Genomic DNA, 19,403 nt, shown 5'->3' with positions numbered 1-19,403 from the left:
ATCAAGAATAAAGACAACAAGCCATTGGAACATACCAAGACAAAGAAATGGAACTTGGGGATGTCTATGCACTTCGAAGCAAGGAAGTGTTTCAGATGTGGTAGCTTCTCTTTTAATGCCAATGTCTTTTGATTGTCCAGCATTATCTGTGGCATGCATTAAATGTAACAAGAAAGGGCACTTTGCTAGATGTTGTAAGAATTTTACAAAGGGTGTAGTCAAGGACAGATCTACTAATCAGTGTGGTGAGAGTGCGGAAGAGAATCATGAAGACCTGGAAAGGGGGGAGGGTTGCCTGGTCTGTTTGGTCTGTTAGTGAAGTGGGTGTAAACAAACACAAGAGGGAGAAAACCACATGCTGACATTCTTATTAATGGGAAAACTGTGAATATGCTCATAGATTCTGGCTTGGATTATACTACATTGGATTACAATGTGTGGAAAAAAGTTTCAAAGGGAAAGCTCTTTGTGAACCCATAGTAAAAGCGAGTGCGTATGGTGGTTCACAAGTGGAGTTCATTGGTTATTTTAAAGCCAAAATTGGATGTCTTGGGGAAAACACAGAAGCCAATTTGTAGAAGAGAGGTGAAGGTCTTAAGGGCTTGTTTGAACTGTCGGATCTCAGAATTATAATCAATCTCAAGGTTCCTGGCCTCAAAGCAGCTGTTTTGAGGTTTCAGCCAAGCCAGAAAATATATTTGAGAGTGTTTGGCACGAACATCCACTGTCTGAAGGGATTTTCCCAAAAGATTTCACTTAAACAAGGTCATGTTCCTGTAGCTTCCAAAGCTCGCGGTGTTGCTATAGCACTAAGAGGAGTATTCCAAAGAAATTCAGAAACTACTAGCTCAAGACATAATCGAGGAAGTGGAAGCTTCAGAATGTGTTTCCCTAGTTGTTATGGTATGTAAGGGAAATAGCAGTGTCAGGCTTTGTGTAGACCTAAGAGCTTTGAACAGGTGTGTGGTGGTGGACGAATTTCCATTACCTAATATTGGAGAAATGGTAGGTATGATGGCTTTTTTCAAGTGTTTCAGTACTTTAAATCTCACATCAGCCTACCATCAGATTTTGCTGCATTCAACTTCTAGGGACTTTACCATGTTTATTACACATGAAGGCACTTCCAGGTACAAGTGGATGCCTTTCGGCTTAGTATCTGCTGCAGTGTTTTCTCAACGCATGATGCATGAATTGCACGGGGACATCAATGGCGTATGGTTTTTCCAAGATGATATTTTGGTCACTGGTAGTTCAGCAAGAGCGCATGATATGAGAGTGACTAATGTTTTGAGAAAGTTGTGATGTTGCTTTAACTCTGGAAAAGAGCAAGTGCAAATTCAGTGGCTGAAATGTATTATCTAGGGCACTAGCTGAATATGCAGACGGTGGCACTAAAAGATATTTTGGTATCAGCGATTGTTGGAATTCAAGCGCCTATAGACAAACTGGTTGTACTTGTACTGTTTTTTTTTCTTTCTAGGATTCGTGGAGTATTTTGCTAAATTTGTGGAAGGCTTTGCAGACAGATATTGGCACATTAGAAGTCTGTGCAAAAAAGGATGTTCAGTTTGTATGGCCTGTAGAATGTCGAATGGAATTTTCAGATATGAAGCAGTGTATTGTGCATGCACCCATTTTGAGCAATGTTGGCACGACCTGCGACACCTTTGTTAGAATGGACGGCAGCAATACTGGTCTTGGTGCTGTGCTTCTCCAGATACAGAATGGTAGTGAGAAATTTGCCTCAAGTTGTTTGGATGTTGAAGAGGAAAGATCTCCTGTCATACAGAATGAAGCTTCATGTGTTTACTTGGTCAGTACAAGAATTCAAGGCATTTCTGTGGGGCAGGAAGTTCACAATTTTTAATGAACACAAACCGAAGGAGAGTATATTTAACTCAATGGGTTTGGATGGTGTGCCTCGAAGGATTCCTAGATGGGTCACAGCTTTGCAGGGACATCAATTTAGTGTAGAACGTATACGTGTCAAATAGCATATAATTGCAGATTTTATGTCCTGGAATACGAGTTGTTGATGGAGAGGGAGATATGGAAGATGACATAGTGGGGATTTTCATTGGACATGTGGACATTCCATTTTGGAAAATTAATGGAGAGAAGCTGAAAGGCAGGATGAACAATTGAGCAAGGTGAAGGATTTTGTTCTCAATGACTGGTCTGGCTGGGCAAGTGACCATGGTCTTGGCGTTTTTCACAGTTAGGGAGGCATTTGGTGTAGAAGACAGTTTTCCTCTTAGATCTGGTAGAATTGTAACCCTCCTGGGAGTTGGGGACAATCTGATGGAAATGGGCCATGAATGTCAACAAAGGGCAATTTAGAGTTGACTATTGGTGGCTGAATTTTGATGGACGGGTAGAGCGGTTGGTGAAGGAGTGCTCCACATGTGGTGATGCGGACAGAGCTCTTGGGCGTAGTGTTCAGCCTTTTGAAGCCTTTGAAATTTCCCAAAATGCCTTGGGAATCTGTTGACATTTTGTGATCCATTGTAGGAGTCCAGGGCGTAAGGAAATGTATCCTTGGTCTTATGGATGTATACTACATTTGGGTTTAGACGTGTGAGGTTCAGGAGGCTAACTCTGGTGTGGTTGTGGCATTTCTGTGTCGCGTGTTCCAGAGGGAGGGGTTTGCCAGACAAATCTTGTCAGATAATGGTATACAATGTACTCCTTTTGTCATGAAGCAATTTCTGGCAGGTATAGGCATTATTCACCATAGGTCATTCCTCTCCCATCCCAAAACCAATGGGATGATCGCGAGTATAATCATGCAATGGGTATGCATGGCGTTTAAGGAAGGTACCATCTGAGAAGAGGAGGTTGAGAAGATGGTATACGCCTACAGATTGGCTCTGCATGCTACGACGGGGTTGGTACCATTTGATGTGCTGAGGAGAAGAACGGTACTACTGTGATGTGGCTGGGGTGGTGAACATTTGTGGACTGGGACCAGAGTGCTTTGAGAGAAAGGGTGGGGAGCAAGGAGTTGATGAAGAAAAGGTATGATGATCAGAAACGTAGACTGTCTGAGAGGGACAAGGTTCGGATCCCGAAACCAGGATTTGCACCCAAAAAGGACAGTAGATTTAAAGGCCCTATAACTGTATAAAAAAAGAGTTGAGTGGGGCAGTGGTTTTAGAAGATGGAAGAATGTTTTTAAAAAAGCCTGGGTGGCATGCAAGAGGCCAGCTCCCTGATCTTCTATCTGTTTTTTATTTAAAGATGGGGAGATGTTATAATGTTTACTTTTAATTATTTATATATATATATTGTATTTGACTGACTTGTTTGAATACTTGTATTCTTTGGAAGCCGTTTGGTTTTCTTCAGACCGGGGCTTCTGCTCAGCTTGATGCATTGTGACATATTAGAATGTTATGGATGTGTTTTATAGAACCTGGTGGTGGGGAGGGGCATTTAAATGAACTGAATCAGTAAAGCGCATTGATTACCAAATATTGGTGTGCTCACCTCATTCCCCACATCGCATGTTTTTTTATACTGGCATATATTCTAGGGAAAAGCATGAAAAGGAATTGGGGGGAAATGTCCCTATGCACTGTAGGTGACTTGCAAACTGTCTTCTCCCCGCCTGCCCTGCCAACAATTTTTCACAGACCGTTTACTGTATAATGCACCAACACATTCAAAACATTTACTCTGGGTGGAAAGGGGCCGGGTGAGGGGTTTAGGGGGAGGGGCCTCACCCGAAGCATCCTTTTGTTGGTTCGGACTTCTTTGCTGAAATTCGTCTCGCTCGCATGCTTGTGGCAAAAATGTATGCCTTTCCAATAAAAAAAAAAAAATATTCACCAGCTACCACTGGTGGCCTGCACATTTACATGCCAGCCACAGCCCCCTTGTTTTCTTATCTAGGTGAAAGATTTAAGCTTTGATAAATAAAATGGCAGCATGATCATCCTGGACATTGTGGTACAGGCCGGCTTGGAGTGTGGCAGAGGGGAGCTTTGTTGGGGAACTTGGCGTGGGGCCCCACAGCATGGCTCACAAGGGAGGCCGCCAAATGTTTTACGTCATTGCATCTGGAGTGAGTCCATAGGCCAGTATCTGTCTGTATTCTTTTTATGACCACATTTTTGTCTTTATCACATTTTTTGTCACAAAACGCAGGGTTAGACTTCTCCCCAGCCCCCACAACTCTACCATCTTCCCCACTCCATTTTGCCTAACTCATCCTGCCTGTGGAAAAAATGAGGTGATGAAAGTACAGTAAAAATGATATGTTGTGATCGTTCTGCAGCAGAAAACTGTCTCCAAGGCAATACAGCCATAGTCTGGGGCCTTGCTCTGCATGGGCAGAGGGAAAGTGAAAGTGTCCACCAGGGGTTTCATGAATTACTGGCTAAAGGGGGGGGGGGGCATGGGTAAGCAGGGCCATATGCTGGGACTAGGGAAAGGCAGAATGGAAATATTCCCAGATTAGCCATAGGAAGCGGTGGGGGCAACTGGGAGGGGTATTGTTTGGACAGCAGACACCTTCAGGTGAGAAACGTTCTTTAATTGAACAATATAAACTATCTTGCATAGATACAGGCTCCACTAATGACACTGCTTCTTACTTCCTTCACTCCTATCCAACCGCCTACTCTCAAACCCTTCTCCACTCATTCTACATTCCACTCTCTCACCATTCCGACCTCACATTCCAATAACCCTAAACTACAACAGATGCTACAGGTATGTATATGGAAGGCTGGTCAGAACCTGGAGATTGGATGGCCGGTGGAGTTGGAAGGGGCAAAAGAAGTCGGGGAGTGAATCGGAGGAGTTTGGTATGGGGACTAGTCTGAGTCCCAAGCAGGGAGAAGAGCGACTCGAGAGGGTGTTGTGGACAAAGGAATAGGAAAGCACAAGGGCGTGGTTTAGGTGGAGCGGGAAAGAGAGTTCTAAGAGGAGGAAGGGGGCCGATGTGACCGAGAAGGGGGGGGGGGCTGAGGGGGATAGGAGCATGGAAGTGGAAAGAGAAGAGATCATAGGGGGCAAAACAAAGGGAAAGAGGGGGAGGGGGAGTGGGAGGGGTGAGGCCAGGTAATGCTGGAGAATGGTGAGAAAAGCAGTGTGCAGGAGAAGGGAGGGGATAGAATAGGAGGGAGAGGGAGGTGTGGAGGAGAGGTAGGAAGCAGGGTAAGAACAGGGAAAGAAGTGGAATGAAAGGGAGAGGGTAGGATAAGGGGAGAGGTAACTGAAGTAGATGGATTCGTTTTTGCAAATTTGTGACCGGTGAGGGGGCTATAGTGGATAGAGAACATTTGAGAAGACCCCAGTATGGGGGAATAGGGGACTGGATATAGGAGGATGGAGGAAGATGGGAGAAGATTGGGTGAGTCCAACTATGCAGTAGGAGAGATTGGAGAGAGGCGGCTAGGGAAAGGCAAAAATTTGAGGCAGATGATAGAAGAAAGGAGAGATTGAGACAAAATAAGAAGGTAAGGTAGGGTTAGGCTAGGATGGGAAAGGCTTAGCCCTGAGACGAGGGGAGGAAGGGATAAAGAGAGGGCAGACTGGATAGGAGGGGGTGAAAGGAAGTGGATGGGCAAGTAAGATAGGATACAGGTGGGTGGACGAGAATAGGATGGACGCACAGGAGAGGATGGGATTGCCTGCAGGAGGACAGTTGGGAGCAGGTTGAAGTGGTTGAAGGGGTAGAAGAGGGGGAGGTGTGTGGGATAAGGCTGGAAGGTAAGGGGACAGGAGGCTTGGAAGTAAAGGAGAAAGGGATGATAAGAAGGCCAAGCAAACAGAGGGAAGGATTAGAACCGAGTCCAGGATATAATGCGAGAGTGATGGAAGGGGGGGGAGGGGTGCATGTATTTGATAATGCATCATTGAATGACCAGCGCAACCTCCGGGTGGAGGGTGGACATGAGGTTGTGCTAAAGTGGAAGCTTTTCAGAGATTTATTTCCACAGGAGGGGGGGTGGGGGTCCTGACCACCTGAAGGTTAACCTGCTCTAACACACACGGGGACTCTTCCTACCTTGGTTATTCACCAGAGCTACTTTCCGCCACAATTTGTGTGACCTAGATTGTATGGCTTAAGACTCAACTAATGCTTTAGCATTAAAACAAAATTGGACTAATTCCAGCCGATTGCTGTTTTCAGAGCCAGTCGGCTCCTCGCCTGTCTTAATTCTTTGCTGACCTTGTTGGCCACAGCCAGTCGCTGCACCTTTCCAGTTTCTGTTTGAGAGGCGAAAAGGATTGCAAATGGCACGGATTATGGAATCTGGCAGCTGTTTGGTTTAACAATGTGCAGGACGAGCAGTGGCGAAGGTCCTGTCTGCATCTGAACGCTATTTCCCAGTGGGGCACGTTAGGGAAAGTAGTCTCCTATCGTCTCTTTCAAATGAACGCAGTGAAATGCATCCTCAAGTTTCCAAAACATGAATTCATTTAACATTAACTGATATGTATGAAGATGTATTTAAAAAAAATGCTATGCGACAAGTTTAATCTCTGCAGAACAGAATGCAGTATAAGCATGCGTGCTCATATACATCTGTCCCCTTTGCAGGTTGTATGCCTCCCCTTCCATGAAGCACAGGCCGGCAGCGACGGACATGAGCCCTTTGCAGTGGTGCAGGCACGTGCTCGATCACCCGAGCCCCGAGATCGAGGCTGCGAAGAGATCCCTTTGCTTTCGCTTAGAACAAGGTAAGGGCGATGGGAATCCTGTTTTTACTGATGGTCTTGTACGCACGCCGAATATTTCACCAATACCATGCATTTAAAAAGCACCGTTCGGGGTCCTATCAGAGGACGCTGACATGTTTAGCATCGGCTCAGGTGCAATGTCAGTGTCATCCGAAATAAGTGGTTTGGATGGGAGAACGCTATTGGTGGATGCATATGTATTCGATACTTTCCCCGCATCCCCTCCTTCCTCTCGCCTCCTAGGTTGGAAACACTTGCCTGTCGCTTCATGGCAGGCTGTGCTTTTTCTATTGGGTGCTCATGGGGATGCGGAGGGTGCCAGATGTGGTCGTTCCTCATTAGCATTCAGTGGGGTCATCATGCCATGTTGGGTGAGATTTGAGGTATTACCTTGTAATTCAACCTCTTTCCTGTTGGTTGGAAAACGTGTGCAAGGCTGGCATGTTTACCTATCTTTTGGTTTTAATGTTTGGAAGGATGGAACACGCAATGTGGCACATGAACCATTTTAGTGTAAGCATCACTTGCGTTTGAAAAAATGTATAAAAAAAACGCCACAGGAGGCCAACCCAATTATATTTCTCAGAGGGCCCGAATGTGCATAAAAAACGAAGAAACCCACCCTCCCCAGAACAAATCAAAGTAGCTCATACAAAAGCATAAACGCACTGCAGTGTACACATTTGTAATGAAATAAATCAAGAGTGAAGTACATTGAAAACACTTAATATCAACAACCACAATTTGCAAAAAATGTTATATTTGCAAAAAATGTTATAAATATATGTAAATGGAGACATTTGTCTAAAAACCTCTCATGAGGAATCGAAGGTTAAAAACCTTGTGGGGGGTACCACGGCCAACCACCATGCATGCATGTCATTGATCTACATACATCACATCAGTGCATTCATACTGGAAGAAGCACATTCAACCAACAAATCAAAACAAAAAATTGTTAGTATATTAGTTAATGGAGCTATACAGTCCAACAAGCTCCCAATCTGGTAACCAAACCGAGGCGCGTTGCAGTCAACTTCGCGATCAGCGTCTCTAAATAGTTCAACGTGATGACAGGAAAAATAATTCAAATGCCTCAGTTACAACTTAGTGCAGTTTGAAAAAAACCCATCACCAACTGTCCAGGTGACAAAAAGATCTGTCAGATGAGCACTTTCCAAAAGAGTGTGAAGTTGTCCACTGCATAATACACATTTTTGTATACTGCAGTGCGTTTATATTTTTGTATGATCTACTTTGATTAATTTCTTTGCACTTGTTCTGCCGGCAGGGGCGGGGGGGGGCTTTTTTATTTTGTTTCACTTGTACTTAATGCAGATCTCCATTTTTTTTTTCTCCATATCTGAATTTGTCTGGTGAATAATGGAAATGTTTGTGTTGGAAAAGTTAGTCTCTGCGATCACCGAGGCTGGATATGTTGGGCACTGTATTGGGAGCTAAACCAGCACACTGCATACTTTTTGACACACCACCACGTATGGTATCTACTTTCATAAATATGATGTCTATGAAACCTTTGCATCTGGAATCCTGGATTGAAATGCAGCAAACCTGGGCAAATAAATGACATCTCACATGTGGAATCATTTACTAAAAGCAAGATTTAAGGCCAAATTAGATATGAATTTGAGGTTTATAAAAAAAAAGGTTTTTGGGACGACTTTACTCGACACCTGTAAAAATGTGTAGAGTGGGGCTGTTGGATAATGATACGTTCTGGGTTTGTGGTGGAGACCGGGGCACCTTGTTACACATGCTTTGGGACTGTTTCAAAGTTTATGCTGTGAAGTGTTGGATAGAGTGGATGTTGTGCTAAATATCCTTTGCCCTAGGACTCCTGTTCAATTTGTTGTCATGCAGAGGGCGATGTGTGTGCAATTTACTTGGAAATATGCATAGTGGCTTAATGGAGCTTTAGTAGTTGCGACAAAGCAAATATTAAGGGTTTGGAAGACTAGAAAGAAACCATAAGTAGAGGATTGGTTGGAGTTACAGCTCCTGTCCAACTATGAAAATGTAATGATGTTGAATAAGGACCGGGAGGATCTCTACCTCAAGCTATGGGCACCTTTCAATAATTTGTATCACTAGGATTGGACCTTATATTGTATTGGGTTACTCTATGACTAGGGGGCTAGGGTTGGGATTGTGTTGTGTGAGTGATGGATATTTGTTACATGGCTTATTTTGTGTTTTGTAAATGTTGGTTCTATTATGGGATGCTTGTTTTTCATTGCTGTTGTTATGTTATTAGAATTTGCTTTGGATATGTTTTAGAAAATACTTTGATAAATGTAGGTGAACAGAAAGATGTTGTAAGTTAACCCTGTTAATTGACTCTGTATGAAAATGTATAAAGTTTTTTAAAATAAATATTGATAAATGTTTATGACGAGGGCCATAAACCTCTTCCCTGTACTTGAGGTCTAGGGACCATAATGCATTAGGAAATTGTAATAGAACCACTCGGAATCATTCACCCATTCTTAAAAACTCTTTTCTACTTGATCGGTTTGTTTGGCAGGTCTTCTTTTCAAACATTGTGTATTGTTTTGTTTGTTCAGGTCTGGTTTCGGAACAGACATAAATGAGGTGCTTGCCCAATTCTGGCTTTTTATTACAGTTGTGGGACTTTTATTCCTCAATTTTTCTAATGAAAAAAGCTGAATTCCAAGTTCCAGAATGGAAACAAACAGCTTATTTTGAATGGAATGGAGCCTGCTGGCAAGTATGGGTTCCTGTTGCGTTTTGCATAGAAAAATTCAGCATGTGCGTGAATTCTGAGGTATGAGGTAATTTATAGATTTGTATTTCTTTAAGACCGGGTAAGTGTCTCGCAGAGGCTGCAGGAGTGGCAAAGATGTGGGTCGAAGGGTAGAGTAGAGTTGGACCATCTGCTGAGATCTGTTTCATCTATCTAGGCTTCATGTTGGTCTTGCCGTGGGCCACAGTTTTTTGTATTGCGAGCCTGGCCCAAGCTGGAGAATTATCATTTGATTGAATAGGTCTATACCAAACAAGATGGATTAGTTTAAGCGTGCTGTGAAGCCTCCTTAAGATGTTATTCACCTAAACAAGCACTTTTTCCGTTATAAGTTATCACTTATTAAACCATTAATGTATTTCGTGCCACTGTCAGTAATTCTGCTCGGCTGCTTCATATCTGGTGTTAGCGACCCCTGCAGTGTGTTGGTTTTCCCCTTTTGTATTATGGTACATGTAGATTTGACTGATTCATTCTAAATCCATGACTGTAAGGAGCTGGGTGCAAATAAAATGCAAGGCTACTTGCCAATCCAAGGTGAGAACAACTGTTGCAGTGGAAAAATTACACAAACATTCCACTCATTTTATGCATACAAACAATTCACATTTATACATCGGTTCACCTTTACAAATCTCACGTATCTAATTGTAGTGCACTGTTTCCTATTTCTCATCTGTAGTAGCTTACAATTTATGACCAGACTTTTTCTACATATATAATGCTTGAGCTTTTAACTTTTCCAGTCCTAGTCCATATCCACATGCAATGCCTATACTACCAATCTTTACTGTTGGCTGTGCTATTCCTTGGTGAAGCTGTGAATTCACTCCTTCAGTAGTTTTGTAAAGTTTTCAGCGACATCGTGGGTGTAAATTTCTTAAATAATTGCTCCTTTTTGGTTTTAACATCATTTGGCACATGTATAAAATGTATCTAAAGGCAATACAGTATTCCTATTAAGCAACGATGGTGTACACAGTGGAAAAGCTAAAAAAAAGGATGGATAAAACAGCTTTCTAATGCCGTCTTCCTCTGGACGGATTTGCTTGCTTGTAACATAGTCTGCCATGTTGGTGTAGTAGCTGTAGCGGGTAGCAATGTTTTAACTCTAAAGATTGTTTTGTAAAATGGTGTCCAGGGTGTGTAGCAATGTTCCCTGTAATAATTTTTCTGTAAGTGTGGAACTTGTTGCTTTTCGTGCACACTTTATTTTCCATGTGCGCAATTGATTCATGAGGTAAGCCACTTTGTGAGCATGCGTAGTTGGTGAGCTACCATCTCCGAGGAGAGTTCATAAGGCTATTGCCCTCCCCAAACCACTGCAATTCTTTACTAATCTGCATAAAAGGTGCAGTACACTTTTTTTCCAAACAAATAGGTACAAAATATGTATATTTATATGTGATAATAAAGATAACTCATCAACCAGTTCAAGACCTCATGATGTGCCACAGTAGCTAGCAAAAGTACTCCTGTGCAGAGAGAAATTTGTGCTTTGTCATTGGAAAAACACTTGTATATTACAAAAAAACAAATATTGCTTTTCATAACTGATGTGGCTATCCAAAATCAGACTGGATACAATATTTGCAGATGGAATGAAGGCAACTAAAAGGAATGTGTCAGAACACATGCCAATAGGAGTTCATGTGGCACATTTAATGAAGTCATTCAAGGCCCACATGAGAACATGCTTGTCATAATTTGTGTAAGGATGATAATTGCATCAGAGTAACTGCACCACAGAATATGATTATCAAAATTCCCTAGCTTCTACTTACTATCCACATTATGTTGTCCTGTGAGTTACTGAATACCAGCCCTACAGCTAAGAGACATATACACCATCCAGTTCTAATCCCTAAAAAAAGAAAAATGTGCCCAATCAAAAGGCGAATCAATGAACAAATAGGTACCAACCCCTATAGGTGCCCACAAAGCTCCACTGATATATATTTTCGAATCTGTGAACAGCAGAGCAGTGGCATAGGAAGGAACTCCGATAATATTTCTGACTGATCTCAATATGTATTTTAAGGGCAAAGAAAATCTTTTAATAAGCATAAAGTATTCGTATTGGCAAAGCTAATTACTGTTTTACTCCCTGAAAAATAATTTCACTCTAAGTAGGAAGCAAATTCTTATCGGAGCCTTGCTTGTAACCCTGAAATAGGAAGTTAAATGAGGGGCACATACAGCCCATAGTGGTGCCTACCCATTCCCACAACAGCCTAGACAAAATTCAACAAGACTTGCTGAGGTTTCTTATAGAGAGAGCCCTGTTGAAGTAAATCACATATGTATGCCTTTAAGGTTAATGGCATCAATGCTCAGAGGTAGAACAGCTTGAGATCCTTCTTCTGTAACTAGGTGTCCCTCTGTAATTCATTGTTATCCGTTAAACAAGGTGCAGGGGGATGCTACAGTCAGTAAACACAGAACTCATGTTTAAATTGAAATGCCCTCAGCAGCTGAGCATAGAAAGAAACAGAAAGTGAAGTTCTCCAGACTGTTACTACACTTTCCTTTCCTTCAGCAAACTGACACATTTTCTACACAGTACTGTACTGCCAAAACAACTAACTTGGTTTTTGAAAGTTACTGATTTGTTCATCACCCGCAAGGAGTGTTCTCTTATGCCCTTTCACCCGTACCCTTTCCCAGATCATGTGCTCGCCTCCAATACTAGTTGACAGGGCACTGTAAAACATGAGATTGTAGAAATGAGACATTCATTGGGATATTTGCACAGTGTGGGAAATGGAGACAAGGGAGTGGGAGCTAACAAGGGAGGGCAACATCATCCAATTTGCAGCAAGAGATCTACAAGCAACCAGGAGAGGAGACAGTGGGGGGCAGATCAGAGTCTCAGGTACGATGGGGAGTGGAGGGTGTGTGGACCTATGTCCCTTGTGCTTGAAACACATTGGGCCTCATTACGAGTTTGGAGCTACCCCCAAACTCGGGTCCGGGTTCCCTGAATGGGGAAATGCCGGGCCATTCCGACCTAGGAGGGCCCGGTATTTCCCCATTCAGGGAACCCAGACCTGGTACATCCCCATTCCCATAGGGCTCAATGGGAAGCATACTAACAACGGGCCCGTTTTTAGCATGCTGGGCCGCTCGTAGGACCCGCTAAGGACGTCTGATAAAACCAGGCGTCTTGAGCGGGTACCGCAAGCGGACCTCATAATGAGGTGGTATGGGGTTACCGGCGCTGGCAGCTCTACCCCCCATAATGCCAGGGTCGTAATGAGGCCCGTTGTATATAGGCACTATATAAATAAACTATCATATATCGTGTGTTAAAGAGGAGCCATTCCTTGAAGAGGTAGATCTTGAACTCTTTCCTGAACTGTAGCAACAATGGGGTACGCCTGATGTTGATGGTAGGAGGTTCCAGAGTCTTGGAGCATAGTCCGAGACAGCTGTTCTTCTTGTTTTTTTCTTCCTGCACCATCGTAATTAAAGTCTGCATATTTGCTTACTTCTGGTGGCTCGCAGGCCTCTGGAGATGCTGAGTTTCTCAGTGAGGTAGCTTTGGGACTTCAGGGTGACAGCCTTGTAGATGATGCAACAGGATTTGAAGGTGATGCAAGCTTGCAGTGGGAGCTAGTGCTGTGAGAGGAGATTGTGGCTGCATTCTGTTTTTAGGTTTTTAAGCTCCCGCTTGCATAGTAGGGTAATGCAAATGAGCTATACCAGAAATCATGACTAGTTAGTTATTTTAGGAGAAAGCAAATGCCCGGTAATTGCTGTGGGTTGTGCCTTATTACATCTTTTTGCATAGGTGAGAATTGCTTGTGTGCACTGCTAAAAAAAAATCTTCTGAGCGGCACCCAGAAGGAAGCTGGGGATGCGCACAGCTTAGAGGGAACATTGATGTGTAGTGAACTTGTGTGTATTATGTAGAAGTTATTTAGTTTGCATTGCATGAGGTTATCCTCTGACTTGAATGGGGGAATTCACCTGTGTCTACACCTAGTGAAAATTGGAAGTACATTGTTTAGGGACTCCCCCACTTACCTGTAGTAATTATTACCCGAGGACTACAAAATGGCAAATCACAGTTTGGTCCACGTCATTCAATTCATCGGATCCATCTAACTATGCATGTCTAACAGCATAGACGCCAGCCACCCTTTTTCGTTATGTGCAATTTATTGGTTTTTAAGTGTTTTGTTTTCATTCAATTGCGTTTAAAATGTTCTGCATATGGGGGTAACTTTTGTTGCTGGTGGTGGTACACCATCTGTAATTTCAGATTTGGATCAAACCTTTAGGAAACAAATAGACAACACATCAAGAGTATTGAAAAGGTTTCCATTCCCTGAATATTTGACCAACTGGGTGATGGTGGTAATTGTATACATCTCGCATTTACTGGGAATCTCCAAAAGTCACAAGGAAGATCTAAAAAAGACACGGAGTAACTCAGTGAAGGTAAGGAAAGGTGCATTCACAAACTGGAACACCCCATTCCCAGCTGCACTGCATGTGATAGTTATTATTTTTTAATACGTTGTGCAGTCTAAAATGTCTTCAAGATCTACAGATGCCCTTCTAAAGGTAGGATTTCAATCTGTGGTGTAATGGCAAAAGCACTGCCATGAGCTAAATAAGAATGTGGCTCCCATGTACATTATTGTAGGTTTAGTCAAGAGGCATTACTTTACAACATTAGTTAACTGTGTCCCACCTCTTGGGGAGGGGCAGTGTAAAAGTTGCCATCGGTCTGAATTGCAGAGTTAAAGTGGAATACAAAGTGATTCCTTTCATTCCTAGTAGGTGGTACAAAGGGGCGAGCAGCCCACTTGCTGCCCAGGTTCACAAAGTCATCCGCAGGACACCTTGGGGGAAAATGTGTCGGGTTGGCAATAACATTGACAGCCTCTAATTTGAGTAAAGCCCTCTTTGCAGCAGTTAAAACAGTGTGAAAACCCCGTACCAGACCCAGGAACACCTTTCTAGAAATGCAATGCCATCAATAATTTCTTCACTGGCAAAATGAACCGTAAATGGACATCACCTCAAAACCCTAAAATCATCTGCTCTGCCACGATCTATCCCCCGGGCCCATCTACCTTGAAATGACTTCATACAAGCTCACCACTAAGGATATCACCGACCCGTTCACGTCGCTAATGCCAACCTCCTAGAATGATGACTTGCTATCTCTGCTCATCCTAAAAGGCAGCTGGAGTCATGTTATCATCCAAACTGGGGCTTTTTTGTAAACTGCTTAAAAACAGGTCCGATCTGACTCTAATTAATCGCACATTGGACCCAGAACACATCACCAACTACCGACCAATCACCAGCCTCGTATTCATTGGTAAAATCATTCAGAAGGTAGAGAATTGATATTGAATTTGTAAAGCACACTTGTCACCTCGAAGGAGGCATCAAGACACTAAAGGTGGGGAAGAATTAACTTTACAAGCAAATCAACCAGTCAGCATTGCCCCAGAACTACCAATCCATGGTTCTGTCCTAAATGCAGCACCGAAACTGTGACCATCCAGGTCATTGAGCATGCTCTTAAGATCGTGGACAATGGGGATTCCTGCCTCCTGGTTCCCCTGGGCCTATCTACTGGCTTCAATATGGTGGCCAACCAGATTCCGATCTCCCTTGTTGCACAAAGAATGGGCTTTTTAGGAACAGTTCTGAACTAGGTCTCCTCCAATGTCTTGGACAGATACCAGGCATCCAGATAGGCACCCTCAGCTCTCATAACCACCTGGTTATTTGTGGAGTACTAATGGGCTCGATCCTGTAGCCTGTGATTTTTGATCTATACATGGAACTACTGGGATTACTCCTGGATGACCCAGACATCTTGCTATACCAGTATGCGGATGACACCCAGACATCTTGCTATACCAGTATGTGGATGACACCCAGGCATCTTGCTATACCAGTATGTGGATCATACCCAGACATCTCGCTATACCAGTATGCTGATGACACCCAGCTTTACCTTTCAGTAAACTGCTCCCATGATCTCATTCTCTTAAGATCCCCTTTCAGCAGCACATCAACAAGAAATCCCAAACTACATGGTACTAGATAATACTGCTCCACAAGATTAAACAGTTCCTCCCTCACTGGAACTTCTGCACAATGGTGGGAGCTCTTGTGATTACACACATTGATGGGGGGTACCACCTCCCTCGCGGGGCTCCCTATAGTACACAAGATATCCGATTTACATATTACATGGGCTTGTTTACGCAATTTGGCCTGCCTGTGACCATTTCGCTGTGAGGTAGCCTCTGCACACATTCAATCACTGTAATGGGTGGGGGCGTTGAACTGGTGTATAGAGAACTCTGGAGATTTTCCGGTAGGCCTCTGCACCCTGGGCCTTGTTTTGTGTGGTAACCTATTTTATTTCTCATAGGAAAAGAGTTGGGCTTCCTGAAAATGTGTAATATGGGGCCACTCTGTGCATTATTTCCAGGGCTTCTTTTGGTTCCAAGTCCACCCCTGACCATAATGTCAATAAACATATTTCTAACATTGCTACTCCTTATTAATATAATGCCATCTCTAAGCAGCACTTAATTCTGTGACCATAATGCTGCTTATTGGCCAATATTAGTTATTTACAGTTAACATGTACAGAAAATCAACTTGAGTCAGTAAATAGCTTTTTTCTCCAGTATCAAAAACAAGCGTAGGTACCAGAAAAAGTTGCATAGAAAATGACATTTATGTACACTTTTTTTTGTTCTTTTTACATCATCCACTGTCCCCAGCCCCCATTCGAATGGTTGTGGGTTTCTAGCCCTTGTGCATTCAGTTTAAATGCAGGCTAAAATGACTTGGATTTCATTCTGCATTCATGGGTTAGAAAAACAATGCCTTCGAATTCAGAATCCTGGTTCACTCATCCAGTATAGGAAAATTATTGAATGAATTACTAATACAAGGATGAGTGTTAACCCCCCCCACCAACTCCCCTCTTCCCTTCATTTTGCAAATCGAGACCCACTGGTGCAGGATTAATTTTCTCTACTATGTAAAGGCAAGAGTGATGGGTCAATAGAATTTACATTAGCAACATTTGCTATGGTAGTTGAAGTAACAGACTAAGCTACCTCTCATTCACAAATTCTTTTAAAATATCTCGCTTTAAAAGCTCTCACATTTATCAAGCATTTCTTCATTAGGCTATGATGCATGGACATTCGAAGCATAGCCTAATGTTGACTATATCAATTACAATTGAATAGGATTTTAATGTACAAAGAAATGCACTTAGGATGCACAGACGTGCTATCTGTTTTACACTTTGCACTCAACTCAAATGTATTGGTTTGGATTGAAATGACATCTCACTTGGTATTAAATGCAGTGACAATGCAAAGGGCATTGCTCTCTCTGTTTTCTTGGGTGTGGCTTCAACATGGCTTGGCCTAATGTGGATGTTTCTAAGTCTGACCATTGCTGAGCCATTGCTCGACTTTGTGTCCTTAAACACTTTGTACAGAAGCACACGTCTTAGTGTACCATGAGATGAGTACATTCCAGACATACCCCAGGCACAGCAAGGACCTCTGTTTGGCTCTCCTCTCGCCACTGCGCCCCATAGAATCCAGCTGAGTCCCATGATGCCTTTGGTCTAATTGTACACTTCGCTCTTTTCCTTCTCATGCCTTCCTGAGCCTCTTATCTATATTCTGCACTCATCTCCACTACCTACTCAACTTTGCTCTTGCCTACCACTACTGCATGTTCTGTCATACTCCTCCTTTGTGATCCCTGACCGGTAAATCACTTCAAAACCATAATCCATGCCAGGAGGCGCTATACAAATTCTAAACGGAAAATGTTGGAATGTTAATGTTCTCTTATGCTCTGTTATCTTAAATGAGTGCCCCCTAGTGAACATTATCCCTCCAATTCCATTGCAACCCAGGAACCTAGCAGGGCATTGATTCTAGGGTTTATCTAATTACAATTGAAGTCATTTGCATACTCCCTTTGACATATATTCCTGTCCTCCCTCTTGGAAAGCAACTGTGCTCCAGGTGATATTATCCTCATGGATGGGGCTTAGTTCTCCCGATAAAGTCCAGACTTGGCACTGATCGGGTAGTATCGCTTCTCAGCAGACTTTATTCCAGAATCTGGTTACTGTTTCTTCTGTGTTTCTGATTTATATAATCGCTCATGATCTCACACTTTCAGGATTATGACACACTTTCTGATTGGTCAAATTCTTCCATTGGCTTGTCTTAACAGTGAAACCCCTCCCCCGACCCCTAAAACACCTTGCAATCTTCATTGGATGTTCAGTCATATGTTTGAATATGGAAAAGGTGGGGGTTGATTTTGCTTGAAGTAATATTGAATCCTAAATGGTTTTTCTTTTTATATTTTTTTTCATAGCAAAATGACTTATAATCCCCCTGCCAAAAGGCATGTCTCTGACATTTGTGGAGGGAATTTTAAGAAAATTATCAATATTTACAATTTTTGTAAATTTTTTGTAAACGTCAAATTGTCCAAATAGCAGATCAAGCCTTCCCGTTTGATTATAACTATTTGTCTCAGAAACAATTTCTAAAAGCTTTAGTGGTGTTACTTTCACTGCCCCTTTATTTATAATGCAAAATTCGAGTAGCAAGTTTTGGTTTCTTGAAATAGTGAAACTCTGATGATAGAATGGCTTTTAGGTAATAACATCGGTCTGCTGACACAGACCTCCAATTTCCATTAGTTTCCTATGTGGCTTGGTTTTGAGACTGCATTTAAAAGTGACAAACTGGCCTTAAAAGAACTGATTTGATGTTTATCGGTCGGCACACCAAAGATTTTGGTCTTGGTGAATTTTAATCTGCGTATATAAGAATATCTTCTTCTTGGGATGAATTCACAAGAATGGGTCTCCCATTAAATCTGGGATATTGATGCAGCCAGCCCTTTATATTTGTGAGCCTAATGTGTTTTCATGACATTAAATCATCCCGATGAAAGAAAGCACAGCACATCTTATGGGACGCATACATTTGCCCCACTGGTTACCATCTATGCAGGGCTAACCTCGAGTTTGTGGTCATTCAAAGAAATAATAAAACCATTTAGCTAAGCCATCTCAAGACCCTATATCTCAAGACACTTTATGATTTTTTATGTAATGTATTCCCTTTCTTAAAATATCACCCATACAAATCATTGTTTAGTCCAAAGTTTAAAAACTGCATTAGGGTTATTTTTTCACGGGCAGCAGAAAGGTGCTTCTTTGGAAAACATGGCAGCATCCTATACATTTGTCAGGAAAATTCACTTGAATTTTAGAACTTCAAAATGAATATTTCAATAACACTGGCCATGTTCTATCGCTTGCTTAATCAATTTCTGACATACTTGGGCAATTCTGATATTAGAATGTGGAGGTCCATGATTTGTAAGGTGTGAACTGTCAGCATTTCCTGCTGTTGATTTAAAGTTATTCAAAACTTTGGGCCAGTCAACATGAGTGTTCCTGGATTGTGCAAAACTCTGCCATTTGTTTCTTAAGGGAGCGTGTAACTGAGTTGCATCCTATAAGCGCACACTTGATGGTAGCTGGTAAGAAGCACAAATCGTGCTGTTTCATGCATGATTTGTGCTTTTCACCAGCTACCATCAAGTGTGTGCTTATGGGATACAACAGTTACCTGCATTATTCTGGTGCCTCTCCACTTTGAATTGAGGCGGTCTCCATTTTTCTTTGGTTTTCCCCTACACTGCGTGACATTCACTGGCTCCCTATCCCTGCCAGGATCCTTCTCAAAACTTTATTTCCTAGAAGCATACCACTGCCAGATACTTAACATGCGCACACATTTAACACTTCTGTCAGTACGTGCTCCTATGGGAGCTAGCATTGCTAGGCTGGAAACTAAACTAGCCCACTGTCACAGAC

General features: G+C 42.5%; 1 protein-coding gene across 2 annotated transcripts in view; it reads left to right on the top strand.

The window, feature by feature from the left end:
- SLAIN1 (SLAIN motif family member 1) overlaps nt 1-19,403 on the top strand; it is a 247,731-nt gene that overhangs the window by 50,453 nt on the left and 177,875 nt on the right. For both annotated transcript variants that reach the window (XM_069639657.1, XM_069639658.1), the window contains exon 2: nt 6,557-6,696. In XM_069639657.1, the coding sequence (XP_069495758.1) occupies nt 6,557-6,696 (140 nt within the window). The remainder of the gene's footprint in view (nt 1-6,556; nt 6,697-19,403) is intronic.

This window comes from Ambystoma mexicanum, chromosome 7q (genome assembly GCF_040938575.1).
Source record: "Ambystoma mexicanum isolate Mex_15411 chromosome 7q, UKY_AmexF1_1, whole genome shotgun sequence".
Classification (NCBI taxonomy): Eukaryota; Metazoa; Chordata; class Amphibia; order Caudata; family Ambystomatidae; genus Ambystoma; species Ambystoma mexicanum.
The sequence above is the reverse complement of the archived record's forward strand: the minus strand, read 5'-3'. Positions and strand labels throughout refer to the sequence as shown.